The sequence below is a fragment of the Lontra canadensis genome, unplaced genomic scaffold (assembly GCF_010015895.1).
Source record: "Lontra canadensis isolate GAN:19392208 unplaced genomic scaffold, GSC_riverotter_1.0 scaffold54, whole genome shotgun sequence".
NCBI classification, from domain to species: domain Eukaryota; kingdom Metazoa; phylum Chordata; class Mammalia; order Carnivora; family Mustelidae; genus Lontra; species Lontra canadensis.
In genome coordinates, this window is record NW_022631048.1 from 5,203,937 (window position 1) to 5,216,780 (window position 12,844).

The 12,844-nt window shown below is 44.4% G+C and overlaps 1 protein-coding gene across 1 annotated transcript in view; it reads left to right on the top strand.

Annotated features, from left to right (window-relative positions):
* The window catches only part of VOPP1 (VOPP1 WW domain binding protein), a 108,354-nt gene that overhangs the window by 51,454 nt on the left and 44,056 nt on the right, over positions 1 to 12,844 (top strand). The window contains exon 2 of the mRNA XM_032874985.1: positions 268 to 326. Within this exon, the coding sequence (XP_032730876.1) occupies positions 268 to 326 (59 nt within the window). The remainder of the gene's footprint in view (positions 1 to 267; positions 327 to 12,844) is intronic.

Sequence of the window (12,844 nt, forward strand, 5' to 3'; positions counted from 1 at the left end):
TCTCCGTACTCAGTGGGGAGCCTGCTTCTCCTTCTCTCTCTGTCCCTCCCACTGCTTGTGCTCTCTTTCTCTCTCAAATAAATAAAATCTTTTTTTAAAAGAAAGTCATCATGGGGGTAGATCTCCCTCTAATCCTTTGTCTCCCCTAACCCTCTGCTTTCCACACTTCAAGGTATATTAATTCATCCATCCTTGTGTCTTTTTGTCAGATATTCTTAACAATATGCAGACGACTTTCCACTGATAAAGTTTTTCTTCTATTTTCAGTGCACAGAGGCCAAGAAACACTGCTGGTATTTTGAAGGACTCTATCCAACATATTATATGTAAGTATTTGCATTTCTCTGTGGGTTTGATTCTATGGTCATGTCTTTCTCTGGGCATTATTTCTTTGATAGGACATAGGACTGGTTATGGGATGGGGAAAACTCAGTTTGCAGAGGCCTTTGCCCTTGGTTTCACCTGCCTCTGCTCACGAACTTGCAGGCGACCTTTATAAGGACACTCAGCTGGCTCAGACCGCTTCCTCTGAGGACAGCACGAAATGCCAGGTGCTTTGTTTTGGGAGATAGGTCCACTCAGACATAATTGGTCAAAGAGGGCAAGATGTCTGAGCAGGACCGGAGTTACACTGATTTATACAAATTTTCCAAGGCAAAGGGAACAAGTATAGGGGGAGTATAATTCTGAACTTGAGCTGCATAGGGCAAAGTCCTTAGGTCAGTTGCTGTGAGAGTGTGTCTGTGAGTGTGAGTGTGTGTGTGTGTGTGTGTGTTGGCCGTGATCAGAAAGACCACTTGGCCCTGGGCCCCTCCCTAGTCAGGGGCAGTCAGCCTTTCATGGCTCTTGGCTAGAGCAGCTTATGATTCTTCCTGTGCCTGGGCCCCTGCCAGTGTTGCTCTAATTAAAGCATTATTCTGTTTTACCCCTATTGTTTTATGAGTGTGTGCGTGTTTTTTTAAAATGTTGGCTGAGTTAGCCACTGGCTGTGCTGCACCACCTGCCTAGGTGGTCAGATTAACTCTCCAGGTTATCAATTATTATTTTTATTGTGTTTTGTAGTTCCATAGGTTTTGAGAGGAATGACCGAAATCAGATTTTTCTGAAACTGTTATTTTTGGTAGTTAATTTTGTAAAACATGCGATCTTTCAGTAATGTATATAATCGTATTAGAGCAAAAACACTGTATATTTTAGCATATAGGGAGATAGGACAGGAAATACATAATAGTAGCAAAGAATGTTATTTCTTAATTGGCCAAGATGTACATTTTTATTACCTGCCATTCTTGTGGAATTTCTGATGTGAAAGAGACCAGTATAAGAGGAGAAATGTTGCCTGCCTGAGAATGGGACATACCAACAAGCAGGGGTCCTTCATGCCCCACATTGCAGGAGTCCTGGCAGAAGGCCTCTGCAGCGGCAAAAAGACAAAACCCACTTGGAAAATAAAGCAGCAGCATAGGGGCTTTAATTACGGAGTTGTCAGCTTGAATAAACATGGCTATGAGAGAGCATGGAGATAAAATATTTTGGTCCTTAGGATAATGGATATTCCTTGGTAAACTTTAGTTCTTTTTTTAGAGAGAGTGTGTGCCACCAGGAGGCAGTGGAGAGGAGGAGAGAGGGAGAGGGAGAACCCTACGTAGCACAGAGCCCGACGTGAGGCTCGATTGTAGGACCCGAACCCAAATCCAGAGTTGGACACTTAACCGGCCAGACCACCCAGGCGCCCCTGAAAACAGTCCTTTGTCAAATTGTCTTGTAGACGAGCTGATGAATCATTTCCTGATGGTTTTTAAAAATATTTATTTATTTATTTGGGAGAAAGAGAGAGAGAGAGAATGCATTCCGTGAGCATGTGAACGGGGGGCGGGGACCAGAAGAACAGAGGGGGAGAGAGAGAGCGAGAGAGACTCCCAAGCGACTCCCTGCTGAGCGTGAAGCCTGAGGCAGGCTTGGGCTCAGGACCCTGAGATCATGATGTAAGTTGACATCGAAACGTGGTCAGGAACCCACTGAGCCACCTGGTGCTCCCATTTCCTGGTCTTTGAGAGTTTGGGAGGTGGAGGTCATTGCTGTTCTTGTCTTTACCTGTTTGTTTGTTTCTTTATTTATTTACTTACTCCCTCCATATTTGGAAAAGGTTTTTGTATCAACGGAGAACACAGACATAAGCCCTGTTTCTGTCTTTAGTGTGGTTTGTCTGCTGATTTTGTTTCTTCTCTCATCTCTTTACCAGTGGTGGAAGGGGTTCTAAAAATTAGAAAGGAAAGTCACTCTATTACTCGAGTGCTGAAGCTCGTATAAAAAATAATAATAGTAACATTGAGAATTTACTATAGCCCCTGACATGAGTTAATTTCATTTAACCCACAGCCATTTGAAAGCCCCAACCGCACACACTATGACTTTCTTTTTAATTGCGGGGAAACCCACATAACAGAAGTCCCCGTTTTGAAGGGAACAGTTCAGCTGCGTATCGTACATCCACACATGGTGAATCACTGCCTTTGTCCAGTTCCACACGCTGCAGCCAGGCCACGCCACTCTTCACCGGCCTTTGGACCCGATTCCCGGTTAGCTCCCCCATGAAATGTGAGCGTGAGTGTTGACCTGGGTGTGTGGCGTGGGACCTGTGATGTGCTCAGCACTGAAATCGTGCGTAAACACACACACCCCCAAGGCCGCGTGCCTCTCCTCAGTGTACACACGGGGTCGGTTCCTCCACAAGATGAGCTTGTCACTTTCCTGCGCCTGCGATGTGTTTCCCCAAGGAGGCTCTCCCCGCTGCTTTCCATCCAGTGGGGCTGCTGAAGCACACGAGGAGTGAGGGGACTTGGTGTCGACGTGTTCTCCTCCGTCCAAGCTTCTGCTGCTCAAGGACCGGTGTGCTGCGGGCCAGATGACAGGCCCAGGAAGATCACAGCCCCAACCAGAAGCACTTGGGACTGCGGAGGACATGGGCAGCAGCGCTGTTGCTCCCCAGAGCCAGCTCTCTCGGGGTCTGCAGGGAGGCGGTGGTGCAGGTCAAGGTGACTCGTATCCGGCTTGAGCTCATGCTCACTGGGAGCCTGGATGTCGAGATCCAGCATCCAGGCCAGAGCCGTCTGGTCTCCACGCTGGAGAACCAGGCCTGCTTCACGACACAGGTTTAGCACGCAGGAAGCTCGAGGGGCTGAGACGGCCGCGCCTCGTTCGTTCAGTCCCCAGACTCTCAGGGAGTGTCTGCCAACGCCCCTGTTGCTGGGAGACGGTGGTGTGGGTCGGGAAAGGTGCCTGTGCTCCCGGGAGCTGCAGTGTAATAACGTGTGACTGAGCAGTTGTTTTCGAAGCACCTTTAACATTAAATTTAAATCCCAGGAGTTAACAGATCTCACCTTCAAAATACACTTCTGGTGTGTTCTGCCTTTCATTGCTGCATAGGAGCCCTCAAAATAGGGAATTTCTTAAAGAGGTGTTGACTCCAGATGACGTCGTCTTTTTCTGTGACAGGATTTTTTTTCCCCTGCAGAAAATATATTCCAAATGATTCCTCTGTTTTGTGCCTATACTTTTTCGTGGAATGCATTAGGGAGAGAACATCTAGTTTGCAAACTTGTTTTAGAGATTTTACTCATACATTTGAAATCTGATTTCATGTCTCTCACCAGAAATCCCATATGGTACTCCTACTTTTCCTGCTTCTCTTCCTGAATTTTATTCCAGCATTAAAGTTACCAAGCTAATAGAGGCTAATTTTTTTAAGATAATTAGGCTTCCTCTATAGCTACCTAGATGTACAAAATAACCATTGCCTATTTGGATTTCTTTATGCTAAATTATCTTTCTCTCACTGCCCTCTCCCTTCCGTCGATTTTTTAAATTTCTTTCATTGGTTTCTTTTTTTTTTTTTTTAACCTCTGTTGAGCTGGAAGCCTGCATACATATGTGTACAAACAAAATATTCTCCTTGTTTTTGAAGAAAAAGTCCCTTTGAAATCCAAACAGGAACAACGCGTGTTTCAAATTTTTTTTTCCTTTTCCCCTACCCTTTACTCTGCTACCTTTCTTATCTACAGGCTGCCCTTTCAAAAGCCTTTCATTAAAACGTGCTTTTTTGACTTTGGTTCGGAGCTTCCTAGTATCTCCTCCTAGCAACAGTAGGATTTAAAAATAGCTGGGTGGTCACGTGGCCTCACCAAATCCAGTTCCTTCACTTTGATTCTTCTCTTGAATCGTTCTTCTACCGAGGACTTGCTCATTCAACAACCCCCTTTGTAGAGCCTAGAACAGCATGTGAGCTGCGGGAGGCCCGAGAGGAGAAGATAAGAGAAGGGCCCTGCCAAGGAGCCGGTCCTGGGGCCACGGCAGACACAGGGCCACAGGGATCTGAAGGAGCCCTCTCTCCTCCCTGTTCACGTGGAGGCCAGAAAGCACAGCAGGCAAAGCTGGCTCACTGTGTATGGCCGGTTGGCTGCAGAAAGTGCTGCGCTCTTTGTGCCTTGACAGGTGACAGGGGTCCTGCTGTCCCGGCTCAGGTAGTGCGCCCAGCGCTCCTGAGTGTGCAGTGGGCAGCCAGGCGGTGCAGGGGAGGTGGGCTGGGCTCACAGGCCCTCATCCATGCAGTAGCTCAGCCGATCAGTCCCACTAGAAAGTGGCTGTGGCTATGGTGACTGCTGCACTCAGCTGTGGTCAGGGTAGACACTGCTGTGCATGTCCCTAACATGTGTGTCACTAACGTGTGGTTGCATTATGGCTCAGGGGCTCGGGGTCTGTGTGCAAAATGACCAGGTGGGACCCCTAACTTCATATCCCAGGATTGCCACCCCAGAGGGACAGGAGGACTGGGTGAGTTTGGCTCACTGTGGGGCATGCTTTTGATGGCCTTCCCCACCTGGCTCCAGTACCCGGAGGTTGGTACAGGGGGCCCTTGGTGCCTGAGTGGGTAGCGCCGGGGCCGCAACTAACCCCTTCCTGGGCAGGGGATGGTGGGGGGCTGCTGCAGACGAGGAGCAGTGTCTCCTCTCTCTACGAGAAATGGCATCCTTTCTGCTAAGATTTGCAGCCTGAGGCTTGTCCCAGAGGCTCTCCCGCCGGCATCCGCCATCCGTGAATGGATGTGTATCTTCGAGGGCGGAGGTGGGAGGCAGAAGCAAGTGGAACACGTTCCAGTGCCGAGTCTGTGGTGGGGACACAGATGGGTGAGTTTCCAAGGGTGGGGCCAAGGACTTTGAGGACTTCTCCAAAGTTGACAGCAGTGGGGCAGCCTCACATGGAGTGTTGGCAGGACCTCCTAGCCCTGGCTTGCCCTTCAGGGGTCACCAGGATGCACCCATGTTTCCATGTCTCCCTCAGACCAAGACAGAACAGAGTGTGTCCCTCCCTGAGTTTTCCCAGATCGCAGCCGACACAGGGCCCTCCACAACGTCAGGGGAATTGTAAGGGAATTACTGATAATTCAAAGACTAAAAATGACAACAGCTGACATGAGTGCTTACCCCGTGTGGTGCCCTTTCTAAGCTCATTATATGTGTGACCGCCTCCAGAAAGCTTCTGATAGTGGCCTCTCTTCCTTTATCTCTGTTTCAGCTGAGGGGTGTGTGTCCCTCTCTGGTTCTTTGGTACCACGTGCCATCATCAGACTCCCTGTTGCCAGAGTAAACCATCCATTGTATCCTCCTGAGACCAGGAGTCTGTTGAGGACAGAGGTCTGTCTAGGTGACTTTCATGTCTCTGTGCAGACACAGGGCCTGACACAGAAGGCATTCAGTGCATTTAGGAACCACAGTGAACAGTGGCCTCACTCTCGGAGAAGGCAGGAGTGAGTCACCGCCACTCTTCAGTGATGGAAGACGTTTTAGGGACTGGAAGTCAAGACTTTCTCTAGTCCTGCTCTGCCATTAGGTTGCTGTGTGATCAGGGGCAAATCTGCTAACCTTTCTGGGTCCCAGTTTCCTATGCTAGGTAGGCTGCAAGGTCTCATCCTGCTCATTCTGGGACACCCTCCCACTGTCTGTGCACAATAACGTCGAGCATGGAATAAAAGATGAATGACCGAGGGCACTTACGAATAGCGGCGGAAGCAAGCCTGCAGAGTGGGCTGGATTTCAGCTCATTAAGGGTCCGCCCTTCTTGCCAAATACAAAACAACCACCTAATATTTTCCAAAGGAATGAGTCATCTTTCTTCCGCGGGTCTCAGTATTGATGCGGCAGTAGGAAGAAGATGTTAATCACGCGGTCAGCCAGTGGGATGGATCCAGGAGCCGTGGCTGCTCACTGTTTCAGATTTTGGGGTGCATAAGGCATTTTCCTTGGCGCTGAGCTGAAGCTTTTTGACAGGTACATGGGTGTTAATTCGGACAATGACTTTTTTTCACGGGATTTTAAACAAGCCAGAGAAAACTTGTGATTTAGATGTGCACATTTCCTGTTCTATTTGAATAGAAATGACTCTAGTTATTCTTTCCAGAAAATCAAGGTTAGGTTAGAAGTGGGTTGTGTCTTCTTAGCTAGACATGTGGTTTTGAAGTGAGATAACCTAGTGGCCCTCTGGAGAGCTGGCAGGTGGGAAAGTTTTGACCCCAAAGATGGTCCTTGATTTATCTATATTTTCTTAGACTACTAAGGAAATCTTAAAACCATTCCTACCTAGTTTTACAAATAAAATAACTGGCATGAGGAGAGGTTAAGGCATTCACCCAGGCCTGTAGCTTTCTCAAGGGCCTTTTGCATCTGGTCGCATCTGTGACTGCCAAATGGCTAGAACAGAGACGCAGAGCATTTGAATTCTAGATGTTTCATTGATTACTTACTTTAGCTTTGGGTTCAGATCTAAGTACCACTGAAGGAGAGAACGTGGGGAAGTTTCTCGCGAGTCAGCCCCGCTGAGACTGGAGGGAGTCCGCACCATGCCTAGCTCGAAGAAGAGAACGGAAGGGAGCATACGGATGGAAAGTGTTTTGGCCAAATACAAAAAGGAAGACTGGCTACATGACTGATGACCGGAGAGGGCGCCATCAGGGTCATGCGTTAAATCTTCTAACATCTATTGAGTACCTGCTGTTTCCACACCACTGCTAAAGGAGGAGGGAGTGAGGGGAGGGACGGTGGGAAGGGAAGATGAGGGAGCCAGGACCTGCCGTCCAGGAGTTCACAGTCCACGGCTTAACAGGCAGCGACGTGTGCCCAGCTCCGCGTAGCTCGGGCAGAGGCCGTTCCTTACAATACTGCTCTTTCCTTGCTCTTGATTTTGGCCAGGCCATTTTCAGGCCCTATTCCTGAGTCTCCCACTGGAGTGTGGCAGCTTCTTTTAAAGCACTCACATTACCCTTGTTTATTGTGTCTCTCTGGGTGCATTTCTCTGTTGTGAATAATTAATGGTGTGAGTGGATGGAGTGTTTCTTGCCGACATCAGACCAACGGCCCAGAAAACAGGCTTTGTAGGTCCTGAGCCAGGCCAGCCTGGGCCACCTTACCCGCCTGCCATAGCTGGAGGCACCCCGATCAGTTCCAGGGGCTCCGAAACACATGGCCACCTCTGCCGATTAGGAGGTGCTGGTGTGTACCGCCCCTCCCTGTTCTGTTGTCAGACCCCAAGCCTTTTGGAGAGCTCCCTCTCTGCCAGGTCAGCTGGGCTCCACGTGCCCTGCTCTCTTCCCAGCAGCACTGGGAACTTGAGGGATGTGCAGAGTGGGAAGGGGTGGTGGGGGTAGGGAGCAGGCGCTCTTCCCTCCCTGTGCATTGCCCTGCGTGCCCCTTTACCAGACCCTTGCTGTTCTGCCACGATGGAGCAGCTGAGCATAGCCTTTGCTTAGCCACTTGGGGGAGAAAGTGTCTGGTCTAGGGACCAGATATTCTAGGGACAGATCTTCTAAGGGAGAATTTCTCTTCTTTCTCTCTTCCTGTTGTTGGTCCTATCGAGGAAGATTCTTGGTGTAAGGTAGAGGTATTTCCTTGTCCTCAGAGCAGGGAGAAATATTTCCCTGGTTATCCACCCTTAAGATCTTAATGTTTGTGCTCTCCCCTTCCCCCCAAGTTCCTGTGTTGAATCCTAACCCCCAAAGGTGATGGCCTTTGGGAAGTGGGTTAGGTCATGGGGACTGAGCCCTTGTGAATATTTTTATAAAAGAGGCTCTAAAGAGATTTCTTGTTCTTCCCACCATGTAAGGGAGGACAAGAACGTACCAGCTATGAACCAGAAAGAGCCCCACCCCCCCGCCAGAGAACTTGATCATGATAATTGATTTTGGACTTCCCAGCCTCCAAAACTGTGAGAAACAAACTTATGTTGTTTATTAGCCACCCGGTCAGTAGTATTTTGTTATAGCAACCCAAATGAACGAAGACAACCCGAAAATGTCATATTTCTGTATATATTGTGTAACTTGATTTTCGAGTGTCTGTATTGTACCTGGTCTTCTAAATTGGTGTACAAAGCAACCTCAATATTTTCCATAATACAGAGTATTCCCGGGGTGGGGGGATGTACCATAATTCACACATTTCCCTGTGATCATTGTACTTTCAGGTAGTGTCTGTCCTGTTTTGTTTTTACCATTAAGGTCCAAATTTCATTCCTAATTTTCTAAAATTTAAAGCAATACTCATAAATAAGTTCTTTATTGAAGTAGAGTTGACACACAGTGTTAGATTAGTTTTATGTCTACAGAACAGTGGTTTGACGACTCTGTGTTAACTGCTGTGCTCACCACAAGTGTAACGTGGTTCTCTCATCTGTCACCATACAGTGCCATTCCAGGCCACTGACTATAGCCCCATGCTGTGCCTGTCGTCCCTGTGACTTTATTCATTTTTTAACTGCAATCCCATCCTCTCTACCCAATTTTCCCATCCCAAATCCCTCTCCCCTCTCGAAACCATCAATTTGTTCTCGGTATTTATGGGTCTGATTCTGCTTCTTGTTTTTGTGTTTGTTTTGTTTTTTAGATTCTACATACTATGAAATCATGTGGTATTCGTCTTTCTCTGACTTATTTCACTTAGCACACCTTCTAGGTCCATCCATGCAGATGGTTCTCAATAATGCTGCAGTAAACAGAGAGGTGCATATATCTTTTCAAATTAGTGTTTTTGTTTTCTTTGGGTAAATAACCCGTAGCGGAATCACTGGATCATATGCATATGCTAATTCCAGGTTTAAGTTTTTGCGGAACCTCCGTGCTGTTTCCCACAGTGGCTGCACCACTTTACATTTCTGTCAGCAGTGCATGAGGGTTCTTTTTTCTCCTGTTCTTGTCAACGCTTGTTATTTCCTGTGTTTATGATTCTATCCGTTCCGACAGGTGCAAGGTGATCTTTCCTTGTGGTTTCGATTTGCATTTCCCTGGTGATGAGTGATGTTGGGCATCTTTTTGTGTGTCTGTTGGCCATTTGTTTGTCCTCTTGGTAAAAATATCTATTCAAGTCCTCTGCCCATTTTATAATCAGATTTTTTTTTTTTTTTTTTTTTTTGGGTGGTGTGCTGTAGAAGTTCTGTATATAGTTTGGGTTTTAACCCCCTTATTGGGTATATCATTTACACATATCTTTTCCATTCAGTAAGTTGCCTTTGCATTTTGTTGATGGCTTCCCTGGCTGTACAAAAGCTTTTATTTTGGTGTAATACCCATAGTTTAGTTTTGCTTTTCTTTCCCTTGACAGGAGAAACATACCTGGAAAAATATTGCTAAGGCCAACATCAAAGAGATTATTCCTTATGTTTTCTTATGGGAGTTTTATGGCTTCAGATCTCACACTTAGGTCTTTAATCCATTTTGAGTTTATTTATCAGTACGATGTAAGAAAGTGGTCCAGTTGCCTTCTTTTGGATGTAGCTGTCCAGTTTTCTCAGCACCATTCACTGAAGAAACCGTCTTTTCGCCCATGTATATTCTTGCCCCCTTGTAGATTAATTGACCATATAAGCATGGGTTTATTCCTATGCTCTCTAGTTTGTTTCTGTGCCAATACCATACTCTTTTGATTATTATTTGATTATTATAGCTTTGTAGTGTATCTGGAAATCTGGGATTGTGATACCCCCAACTTTGTTCTTTTTTTTCCTCAAGATTATTTTGGCAATTTTTTTATGTTTCTTTCATGTCTTTGTTGGTTCCACAGAAATTTTAGGATTATATATTCTAGTTCTGTGAAAAATTATTGGTATTTTGATAAGGATTGCATTGAATCTATAGATTGCTTTGTGTAGTATAGACATTCACTATTAACACTGCGAGTTCATGAGCATTATATGTACTTTTCATTTTTTTGTGTTGTCTTTAATTTATTTCATCAGTGTTAAATTTTTCAGAGTATAGGTCTTGGACTTTCTTGGTTAAGTTTATCCCTAGATATTTTATTCTTTTTGGTGCAATTGTGAATGGAACTTTTTTTCTTCATTTCTCTTTCTGCTGCACCATTATCAGCATACAGAAATGCAATATATCTGTGTATTAATTTTGTATACTTCAACTTTACTGAATTTATTTATTCTAATAGTTTTTTTGGGGGGGCCATTAGGGTTTTCTGTATATCTACATATAACTTCTTTACTTATTCCTTATCAATTTGGATGCATTTATTTCTTTTTCCTGTATGATTGCTGTGGGTAGGTCTTCCAGTACCATGTGAAATAAAAGTGGTGAGAGTGGACATCGTTGTCCTCTTCCTGACCTTAGAGGAAAAGCTCTCAGTTTTTCACCATGGGGTATGATGGTAGCTGTGGATTTTTCATCTATGACCCTTATTGTGTTGAGATATGTTCCCTCTAAACCCACTTTGTTGAGAGTTTTTATCATGAACAAATCTTGAATTTTGTCAGATGATTTTTCTACACGTATTGAGATGATCATGTGATTTTTATCCTTCATTTTGTTAATGTGGCATATCACATAGCTTCATTTGCAAGTGTTGTATCATCCTTGCATCCCTGGAATAAATCCCACTTGATCATGTATTGAGTGTGGTTTGCTAATATTTTGTTGAGAGTTTTACATCTGTGTTCATCAGGAATACTGGCCTGTAGTTTTCTTATTTTGCAATGCCCTTGTCTGGTTTTGGTGTCAGGGTAATGGCTGACCTCATAGAATATATTTGGAAGCTTTCCTTCCTCTTATTTTTTTGGACTAGCCTTAGGAGAATACCGTGTTTCATAGAATTTACCTGTGACTCCATCTGCTGCTGGACTTTGGTTTGTTGGAGTTTTTTGATTATGGATTCAATTTCATTGCCAGTATTGGTCTGTTCAGATTTTCTGTTTCTTTGAAATGTCAGTTTTGGAAGATTGTATGTTTCTAGGAATTTATCTTTTCTTCTAGATCGTCTACTTTGTTGGCATATGATTTTTCAATAGTAGTCTTTTATAAGCCTTGCATTTCTGTTGTGTCAGTTGTCCCTTCTCTTCCATTTCTGGTCTTATTTATTTGGGTCCTCTCCCTTTTTTTTTTTTTTTTCCCAGGAGTCTTGCTAAGGGTTTGTCAATTTTGTTTATCTTTTCAAAGAACCAGGTTTTTTTGTTTCATTGATCTTTTCTGTTCTTTTTAGTTTCTAGTTAATTTATTTATTCTCCAATCTTTATTATTTCCTTCCTTCTACTGACTTTGGGCTTTGTTCTTTTTTTTCTTTCCTAGTATCTTTAGATGTAAGATTAGATTTTTTATTTGAGATTTTCCTTATTTCTTGAGGGAGGCCTGTATCACTATAAATTCCTCTCAGAATTGCTTTCACTGCATCCCTATGGACCATTGTATTTTCATTTTTATTTGTCTCCATGTATTTTTTTTTTTTTTAAGATTTTATTTGTTTATTTGACAGACAGAGATCACAAGTAGACAGAGAGGCAGGCAGAGAGAGAGATTGGGAAGCAGGCTCCCTGCTGAGCAGAGAGCCCGATGCGGAACTCGATCCCAGGACCCTGAGATCATGACCTGAGCCGAAGGCAGCGGCTTAACCCACTGAGCCACCCAGGCGCCCTGTCTCCATGTATTTTTAATTTCCTCTTTGTTTTCTTCATCGACCCACTGGTTATTTAATAGTATGCTATTTATTCTCCATGTGTTTGTGTTTTTTTTCCCATTATTTTTCCTTGTAGTTGATTTCTAGTTCATACCGTTGTGGTCAGAAGAAATGCACTATATGATTTCAGTGTTCTTCCATTTGTGGAGATTTGTTTTGTGGCCTAACATGTGAGCTCTCTTAGAGAATGTTCCATGTAAACAAATTTTTTAATAATTCATTTGGTAGTAAAAATGGATTTGAATAGACATAAGGCTGTTCTTTTTAAAATTCCATTTAATAAGATGTGTTAAAAGATTAACTGAGGCATATTAGAATTCTTGAGAGTTCATTTGAGGAAACATCGACTCAAATTGGGCAGTCTCATAATGGAAGTAGTTAGGAGCACTGCACCAACATGTGCTGGCGGCAAGGATTTTATAGAGAAGCAGAGCAAGGAAATTCTTTAATTGGCTGTGGTTTAAGTGGTTGCATTATTTGGGAAACCCTAGCTGACTGTTTGTGAGTGGTTGTTTTTAACCTTGAGGCATTTACAGGAATTAACTCTGGCTTAGATTTTGGTTTGCTTACATAGGCTCTAACGCCACCTCAGTCTAACGGCCTCCTTGTTTGATTATTTTAACAGATGTTTTGTGTAATTCAATGCGGATTCTGCTTGGATGCATTATGTAATTCATGGTATTGCCTAGCTTATCATTCATGAATGCAGACGGTTCTGAGTACTCCACATATCTGGTTCCAGGAGTTTGGAGAAGGGATTTTTGTGTGCCCCACTACTCAATGAACATCTTTTAAAATATTGAATCTTTATGTGCTAGAACTTACTTTTGTCATGGGATGATTTTGCA